The sequence below is a fragment of the Gouania willdenowi genome, chromosome 6 (genome assembly GCF_900634775.1).
Source record: "Gouania willdenowi chromosome 6, fGouWil2.1, whole genome shotgun sequence".
NCBI classification, from domain to species: domain Eukaryota; kingdom Metazoa; phylum Chordata; class Actinopteri; order Blenniiformes; family Gobiesocidae; genus Gouania; species Gouania willdenowi.
This window is the reverse complement of record NC_041049.1, coordinates 42,388,834-42,398,921: the sequence shown is the minus strand read 5'-3', so window position 1 is coordinate 42,398,921 and position 10,088 is coordinate 42,388,834. Positions and strand designations below refer to the sequence as shown.

Genomic DNA, 10,088 nt, shown 5'->3' with positions numbered 1-10,088 from the left:
GGGTTTTATTGTGTTTTTTATTTACCTTTTTTCCTGTATTTTGTGTATTTTGTCTGTAATTTGATGTGTTCTTGGAGTCATTGTTTGCCTTAAGGGGCTGTCAGTTGCCAGTGTTTTGGTTCGATATCTTTCCCTGTGGGTCGAGGGCAAAAGAAGCCGTGACCGAAGGCTACGAATGGCTGCAGTAAGTCCTGCCTTCGCACTGATTAGTGTCTTAGTCACAGCCAATGATCTGTTAGAATGAATGAACTTTACCCATTCCTGTGAACTTTGACCCTGTGGATCTGTTTGTGTCATTTCAGGAAGTAACAGAAGCACCAGTGATTTTAACAGTTTAGGGACCTGATGTGTGGTGTAAAGATCAAGCACATCTGGAGAAGGTACGTGTGTGTGTGTGTGTGTGTGTGTGTGTGTGTGTGGAGCCAGAACTTGTGCTTTTTTGTATTTTTTGCTTTTTTTTATTTATTTTTTTACTGAATACAATGTAATTTGGACTTTTATTTTGATATTCTGTCTCTGTTTGTTAAAATAAAGGTACTATAAAATTAGGTAATTTATGTCTGAAACAAACTACTGCTAACTAACTAACAATTAACAAAGTCCTTGGAAATTATAGAGGAAACAATCCACTTTTATTCACAAAATATTTACAAGCAAAGGACAAAAGCCTATAAGTTCATTCCCTGACGCTCCAGCAGGGACACTACTGGACCCATCAACCCAATCATTGATGTGGTGTGATCATCCACCTTCTGAAGGCTGTGAAACAAGGCAGTTTTTACTCCAGCCAGGGATGATGCTGTAGCTCCTCCAGGCCTGGTCGCTGCTTTGGGTTAATGGACAGGCACTGGTCCATGAAGTTGTTGCATTCTAGAGAGCAAAAGAAGAAGAGGAGGAGTTTAGAACATTGAAGAACAGTGATTTTTCATGAATCAAGGGGGGCAGGGGGGGATCCCGTTCCTATGCATGAGCACGGCAGCATGGACGAGCTGTTTAAAGATTATCTGTAACACAAGAAGACAGAAAACAGTGAAAACATAAAAGTTTTGTTATATTTTGTCTGTCCATTTACAAGGCAACTGCGTTTTGGTGCTTGAAAATGGAATTTTAAAAAAATGGGCTCCAGAATGGAAATTTTTGAAAAGGCTTTCCTCTTCGTCTGGTTGTAAACAGGGAACAGACACTTCCTGTGTTGGACATGTTCACTGAGGCTGCAGAACCTCAGAGTGAGGAACATTGTTGTTTATAATGATCTTGAGGATCACTTTAAGATAATGAGTTCACTGTCTATGTTCAATTATTATTATTGTTTTTTTTAAACAAAATGTTTTGCACCTATTGAAACATAAGTTGAAAAGCTGATGAATACTGCTGTTACTGAGTTGTTTCTATTGTGGTTTTTTATAATGCTCTGTGGGGATGAGTTCCAATAAGCAGTTCCATTTTTAGTTGTTAAAATAAATGTTTATTCTTTGTATTGCATTGCATATGTTTGAAGACGGCCAAGAATAAACAAATATCATCATGTGTGGAGAGCAGCTCTCTAAGTGCGCCACGCACTGATTTGAATAGTGTCGACAGCAATGGGTTCAGGCTTAAAGTGTGGTCAGCTTCATTCTGGTTCGTACGGGTTGGGGATGTCACGGGCCAGGTCAGGTCTAACTACGTACGTCTGATTTTAGCTCTACTATTAGTCATTTTCAGAGGAAGAGTCTCTGCAAAAACACACCTCCATCTATTGGCCTGGCATGTATACTACATTGTTTTTGATGTTTCCCGCAGTCTCATGTAAACAGAAATCTTTTTCAAAACGTTGTCATTTGAATGCAGAACTTCTTGGAAAGGAAACGTTTGGAGAAATGCTGATGAATACTGTACTGACCTTTGCCTCATGCTCAGGGATCTGTCCTTCTCTCAAATCCAAGAACTGAATAATGTTCATGGCTTCCAAGGGTTGCTCCATGACGATCAGGACTTCCTTCCGTAGCACGTACACATCCAACAGGCCGATGATGGCACGGTTTGCTTCATTGCCATTGGAGAGAAGGCCGGCCGCCTGAGCCATAAAGACCACCTCTGATACCTCCTTGTAACAATTGCCCTGGCATTTCACCCACATGTACTCTACCATGCTTTTGGGAATATGTTTTATCACCATCAATTTTTTAAGTCACTGCAAGTCTCTTACCCTTTAATTAAAGTGAAAGTTTTAAGGTTAGAAGTGTTTATCAAACTGGTAGCCCTTCAGATTATAAAGCAACTTTAAAGTAACTCTCAGTGAACTCTGATATACATTATTAACAGCACTGGGACTTTTTACACACATTATCACTCCTCTGTTCAGGTGTTCTAATAACCATTCGTCAACTGTCAGTTATAAATGTTTTTGCCTAGCAACAGCCTTGTGTTCCTTCCAGTTGTGGACCTATTTGTTTTGACGGAGCAAAATAAATGATTAAATAAACAAATCATAATCTCTTGTCACTTAATACTGTGACTAATAAAATGTGATAAAAGATGAAATATCAGCACAGGTGTGATTATCAACGACTGAATCACACCAGTGCTGTTATTTCAGCACAACCGCACCAGTGTGATGTGGTTTAATTCACAGTCACAATATATCTCTTAAACCACACATGTCAAACTCAAGGCCAGGGGGCCAAATCCGGCCCTTTAGAGCATCCAATTCGGCCCTCAGCAGAAGGCAAAGAAGTCGGAGAAACCATGAATTGTTCAATGAAAGTACACAATATTAGCATTTCCGCATCATTTTTAATCCCAAATTGTTAAAAATCAGAATCATTTATTACTGACCGATTTGTTTTCTAACCCTACATCATGCTCACGTCTCCTGTGTCAGTTACATACATACAGATAGTCAAAAAATGCAACATTACAAGATTGAAGTTAAAAGAGCTCTTCTCAGTTTTTCCAAAATCCAGCAATTTTTTTTTCAAATTATTTCACAAAATTTTCCCAAATGACACAACAACTGAGCACTAAATCAAATAAGTTGAAAGTGACGATCCTTCAGGGACTGATACCTGTCACTTATTGCTTTGATATCAGTGCCGTACATATTTTATCATTTATTTATATGTAGACGTGCAAAACTAGAACACAATAATGAGCTCAATTAAGATAAACTGCTCTGTATTTGGCCCCTGAAATAAAATGAGTGTGTGTGTGTGTGTGTGTGTACGTGCTTTTTTCACAGATGACACAGAACATGTTCATGGAGGGGCTGTATCATGTTTTTTTAAATGAGACCCCGCCCCCTCCGGCCTCAGGTACCAGCGACGAGCATCTCAACACCAGGATCCATCGCTGGTTCGGCACCGTGGTGAACACCAGACTTCTACTGGCTGGGGTGAGAGATGCTAACATGGTTTGTGTGTCTCTCAAACCTTTAGCCTTTATCCACCGAGTGTGTTTTGGTAACACTTTACTTAAGATACATAAACATGAAGGCTGACATTAGAATGACGGCTGTCATTTAGTGTTGTTGGGAGAATATGGAGACTATATTAAATAATTGTTTATGTTTCTTTAATGGTGTTTAACAATGTTGATTTTGTTAGATGGCTAAATACTTGTTGGGTTTTTTCTTTGTCATTATGAATTTTTTTTCATTTTATATACTTTATTGATCTCACAATGGAGAAATTCAGTAACCATCCCTGGGGAAAAGTTGGCAGCCATTTTGCAGCACCTGGGGAGCTGTTCGGGGTTAAGGGACTTGCTCAACATCCCACAGTGACGGCCCAGGTGAGGCTTGAACTGGGAACAATATGATTACAAGGCCAGCGTCCTTAACCACTAGGCCACCACTCCTCTTTTTTTGATAAGCGCATTGAGATGACTTTGTTGGAAATCGCTTCATACAAATAAAATTGATTTGAATTGAATTAACACTTGACAGCAGAAACATATGAAATTGTCATTGGTGGTCTCGATTTGCAACGTGCCCATCCAACCCTAGTGGTCACCGCACGTCACTGCTAGTTACCCTAACCCCTAACCCTAACCCTATCGTAAAGGCTGACATTAAGTGTTGTTGGTTACCTGAACCCTAACCCTTCATTACCATAACCTCGAACCCTAACCCTAACCCTTTGTTACCCTAACCCCTAATCCTAACCCCTAATCTTGACCCCTAATCCTAACCCCTCACCCTAACCCCTAACCCTAACCCCTAACCCTAACCCCTAATCCTAACCCCTAATCTTGACCCCTAATCCTAACCCCTAACCCTAACCTAACCCATTGTTTCCCTAACCCCTAATCCTAACCCTCACTCTGGAACCCTTATACGGCACAAGACCTCTCTGACCCCCTTCCGTACCCAATATCTATACATTTCTGACCCTAAAATGAACCCTTCCCTACTATCCCTCACTCTAATCCTAACTGCTTCCTCTCGACTTAGCATTTTAAAATTTAACTTCATTTTTTAAAATTCATTTTAGTATTCCAAATTATTTTACGAGTTGGTTTTAGGTCCTTTTTATGTTTCCTTTATACATTTTTGAAGTTTGCTTTTGAGGGTTTCTGACAGCCAAAGCACGTCATTGTTCCTGGAGTCCCCTGTCTGAGCCCTTTTTAATTCAAAGTCAGTTTAGGGTTTGTAACCTTTTATTTTCTTTAAAATTTCATTCTTTCAAGTTTTAATTTGGTTTTTGAGTATACACTTATGAAGAGAATGCTAAAGAGAATAGAAGGTTTATTTGATAGTAAAAGTATCCTGTTGCCTCACCTCTAGTTCTCTATCCTAACTTTAACTCCTAATCCTAACCTTAACCCCTAACCCAGGGTGACCAGATTTTTAAAACCGGCACAGTAAATTAACCAAATAATAATTTTAAAATAATTTTCAGAAGAAACTATTAGCATATGCTGTTATTTGTATTGAAAAAAGGTCACATGAATTAGATTTATTTATTTTTTTTCTTTTGCATGAAATGTATTATTGCAGCGGCTGAACCAAATTTAAAGTGACCGTCAGTCATAAAAAGCTACATTTTAAGAAAGAGATTTGTCACTTTTATAATAAGTATTGACTAGGCCACTGGGAGTGAGGCCCAAGGCCAAGACAGGCTGACTTTTTAATAGTGTATCATGTTTGTCTGCAGTCAGTGCCTTTAAAGTCTTTACACTGGCTCCCAGTCAGCCTCAGAATAGACTTTAAAGTTCTGCTGCTGGTGTATAAATCTGTGAATGGGTTTGATCCAGAATACATCAGTGACATGTTAGTCAGGTATGAACCCAGCAGGTCTCTGAGATCTATGGACACAGATCAGATAGTGGAGCCCAGAGTTCACAGTAAACATGGTGATGCTGCTTTTAGTTGTTATGCTGCAAAGAAGTGGAACAAACTGCCAGCGGAGCTGAAGTCAGCATCACATGTGAACATTTTTAAATCAAAGTTAAAGGCACTTTTTTTCTCTACTGCATATGATTGAGAGAGAGATTTTTTGTCATGTTGTTGATGTAATGATGACTTTACTGATGATTTTAATTGATTTTACTGATGATTTTAAATGTTCTTATTGATTTAAATGTTCTTATTGATTTTAAACAATTGAATGTTTTATCATGTAAAGCACATTGAGTTGCCTTGAGTATGAAATGCGCTATATAAATAAATTTGCCTTGCCTTGCCTTGCCTTGCCTTCTCCTCACCCTTCTCTCTCTTGGAGATGACAGTTCCTGATCTGTGGTTCACGTCTCAACTAGTCTGGGACACTCTGATGTTCTACCTCTCTATCCTGTTCTGCTGGTCCTTCTATCCACTAACCCCAACCAGTCACAGCAGATGCCTGCCACCTCTGAATCTGGTTCTGCTGAAGATTCCTTCCTATTAAAATGAGATGTTTCTTCCCACTGTCGCTAAATGCTAGTTCATGTGGATCTTGGGTTTTTTCTTTCTTAGCGCATTGAGGTGACTTTGTTGTAAATTGCGCTATACAAATAAAGTTGATTTGAATTGAATTGAACTCTGAAAACCGGGACTGTCCCAGGTAAATCAGAACGTCTGGTCATCTTACCCTAATAACCTTACCTAACCCCACTAGATCCCTCCACCTAACCCCACTAGATCCCTCCACCTAACCCCACTAGATCCCTCCACCTAATCCAAAAAATACCAACATAGCTCCAAAGTTGTAAAAATTTAGCGAACGACACTTAATGGCAGCCTTCATGACACCTTATTCATGCTGATGACAGCATAAAGTCAGCCTTATGTATTAAACTTCAGGTAAAGTGTTAGTGTTTTGTTTTGTTTGCTCTCAGGTGGTCCAAGTCTTCTGTGCGTTGGCGTGCATCCTCTTCACCATCATCCACGCGTGTGTGAGCTACAGCTGCTCCCTGTCTATGGTTACACCAGTGTGGCCAAGCCTAGTTGTGAGTCTACTATTTATTCAGCCTTGAGTTGTGTATTTATGACTTATGAGTGTGTTGTAACAGTTTGTGATGATGATGTCACAGTATGTCGCTGCTGGATGTTTGGCGGTAGAGGCTCAGAGGAAAGCCACCAAAATAAAGGTAAACATGAATACATTAGATTTTGAAGTCTTTCCTGTTGCTTATTGGACGCTCACATCCAACAGATCCTCTTCCTGATTGGTCTGAACATCTTCAGTCTGCTGTTTGGCTTTTCTGCTCTGTTGGCCACGAGTCTTCGCTCTGCACAGTCTATTGCTCTCAACACATACCAACAGGTGAGAGTGAGCAGGTCTCAGTTATTCCATGTTATTTCAATACATTTTCACCTCAGTTTAAAAAAAATCTGAAATTTTGAACAATTGTTCCTTGTTAATAGGCACACTGTAGATTTTTGCTTTGATCGGATGAATACTTTATGAGGCGTGGCCAATGTAGTGAGGTGTGTATGTGTTGATTTTTTCACATCATTATTTTTCTTCCATTTTCAGCTTCTAATATTTCAGGAACTACACCACATAGCAAACTGAAATTTAATAAAATAATACACCTCCAACCACTTTGCTATACATTTTATCTGGTGGACATGCCAGCTCCTCAAAATTGGAAAAAAGTTTTTCTGGGTTTGGGTCTGGAACATGTTTGGGCCTTCAGTAAACAACTTAGCATATTTGTCAGCTCCCTGTAATTTGATCAGATTTGAGCTATGTATATATACTGTTCACATCACCAATGATTAGTCACATACAGTATATGCATTGGTTCTTGAGGGACAGTCTCTTGAAATCCAAAAAAATACATATTTTTTTACTATTTCCATTGGGCCATAACTGCATGTGGGACTGTAAGAAAAAAAATCTGATTTTTGTTTTAATTTATAATATAAAATGTACTCTTTTCTTAATGCGACTTCTTCATTTTAAATTCAATTTATTGTTTATTAGTTTTTCACTAGTATCATAAAGTAACACAGTTCTGTCGTTATTCTCTCACATGTTATTTGTGACTTTTCTTCCATGTTCTCTTTGGACGGGATGATATTGAAGTTTCTTTATAAAAAAAGATTACTTACTTACTTACTTACTAGTTTCCTATGTGGTATAGTTCCTGAGATATTGGAAGCTGAAAATGGAAGTAAAATAAAAAAAAAAAAGGAGAGAAAATCGACACACACCCCCCTCACTAAATAGTCTAAGAAGTATTGATCCGATCAAACTAAAAATGAACACTGTAACTATTGGATAATCATGGAACAAATTATAAAAAAATTCAGAATGCTTTGAGAATGAAGTGCGGGAGCCATTTATTGACCCAGCAGCATTGCTTTCTTTTCCTTTTTTAATTAGTCATCTCGTTTTCTTCTTCTTCTCTGTGCGTCTCATCCATGACCAGCGCGCTGGGTCATATGTTGCAAAGGCGAGCTCTACGGCGTTCACCGTGCAGTGCTTTCTGGCATCAATCTACATAATTTTGCTCTCATGGAAAGGCTTGTACCGCTACAGCTCTCCTAGTTCTCAGGTCTACAGCCGGATCTCACAGGTAGATAACACGTTTAAATCTGAAAGGGATCCTCCACTGTTTTTACAAATGTGGCCTAAAACATTCAAAATGTCCTGGAAGATCTATACCCAACAAAACACATGATCTGTTTTTATTATCTTTTAAAAATGGGACTACTTTACAGTTTTAGAGCCTGTGTTCCTCCATCTTGAAATCACGTGATTGATGATGTCACACGGCCCACTGTCTGTAAACATCCCATTGTTTTCTATTAGAATGAAGCATTCAGTATCTTTTTAGATCATTTAGCGGCTGTTTTCAGTCAAAGTGACAATATATCCTGCTTTTGGTTGATCTAACAAATCAGAAAAAGTTAAAGATGCCTATATCACCCTCTTCTGTTTACTGAAAATTTCCAAAATTAAATAAAAAATAGTTGCAAAATCAATGAAATGTAAAAGAGAAAATCCTGCAGGGACTGACATCTGTCACTTATTGCCTGGATATTGTCGGCTCCTTAAATACTTTATGTATTATTTATGTCAAATTGCAATTTCGGGAAATTTTTTGGGAAATTGCCCGTTTTCCCGCCTAAAATCTGTGGCTTACTTGAGATCAAACTACTTTATATTTCTGAACTAAAATTAATTTGACACCCCTACCCTAAAGGGCCGGATTCGGCCCCCGGGCCTTGAGTTTGACACATGAACATTAGAGCAAAATATTACTTAACTGAGTCAGTGATGTATAAGGATTTTTACTGCATTATATTTCATAAAATGGGCACCATCGGGCAAGGTTTTGATTATTATTATGAATGAAATAATAGTTATACTTGTAAATCTTATACAGGAGTATCATATAAGTACAATACAGCATACAATGAATTGATGTGCTGTACGTAGAGTAATTTTAAAGATTTTTCCAAAACAGCAGTCATGGCCAGACAGTCGCACCACATATGTTGACACTTTGAATAAAAGAATAAATTACAGAAGTAATTTATTGAGCACATATATACTAAGTTATTACATATGTGGCATATTTTTCATGCATTTAAACTTTTTTTTATCTGAAAGAAATGCAGTTGAACAGAATATTATGATGTCACGTCATTGACCCTCATACATCCAGATAATTTGAGATGATATTGAGCTGTAAATCAATCAAATGTACCATGTATATATATTTATGTTGTCATGATTTCTTTTTGAACAGGAGCAGTATGAAACCAATGGACCTTTACTGGAACAAGTGGAATACAACTTGTAAAACTGAAGAACATTACATAAATTATTTAGAATAAAACAGAAATCCACTCCTCTGTGTGAATGAACCTTTTCAGGATGTTAAAGTGTGTCTTTCTTGCACTATTTTGTTACTGTTCTTTGTGCAATACTGATGCAACATATACTTCAATAAACTCACACTAAAAGACACAAATGATGTGCATGTGCATCTTTTTTAGAAGTGTAGAGCATCCAATGTGAATGTTTTTGTATTTTGCACAGAGAAAACGGTTCAGTTTCTGGAATATATCACAAGAAATCATTATATTATCATTATTATTATATATTCTCATTGAGAATAAAAAATGCAATAATAGTCCTATTAATCCGTGTGTGTTTTGATGGGAAATGTACTGTATATTTGCATTTTTATTGTTATTTTCATTATGTTCCCATGGATACTATTTCATACATTATTAATGCTTTAAATTGTGGCACAGTTTCCACAGATGTGTAGATGAGTAAGTATGAAGTATGAAGTAGTAGGTGCATTCAGTGACTGTTAGGTTTCCAGACACTTTCACACTTTGAATGTAATGTGTTATTATGTTTATGATTATCACATCAGTCTGATCCAAGGGTCACATGATCAACATTCATGTCAGTATTAAAGAATAATGACCAATCTGAGCATTAATACAGCACAGATCAGAGGGTTTAGTCTGTTTTTTTTTTTTTTTTTGTTGTTGTAGGAATTCTGTGTATTCTTGTTGTCTTTTTGTGTTGTGTTTGTGAATTGTATTGTACATTTTTGTTGTTGTTTTTCTGACTTCAGATTCTTTTTATGTGTAGTAGTTGTAATATATATATTTTTTAAAGTTACTTTTGTGCATTTTTGGAGTAATTTTGTGA

General features: G+C 37.5%; 1 protein-coding gene across 1 annotated transcript; it reads left to right on the top strand.

Moving 5' to 3' along the window:
- The first annotated feature begins 292 nt into the window (after positions 1-292).
- Positions 293-9,517, top strand: tmem253 (transmembrane protein 253). Its single transcript, XM_028450682.1, has 7 exons — positions 293-380; positions 3,221-3,373; positions 6,298-6,408; positions 6,493-6,549; positions 6,615-6,725; positions 7,840-7,986; positions 9,166-9,517. The coding sequence occupies exons 2-7, from the start codon at positions 3,221-3,223 to the stop codon at positions 9,217-9,219; spliced, it is 633 nt and encodes a 210-aa protein (XP_028306483.1). The 5' UTR covers positions 293-380; the 3' UTR covers positions 9,220-9,517.
- The last annotated feature ends 571 nt before the right edge of the window (positions 9,518-10,088 follow it).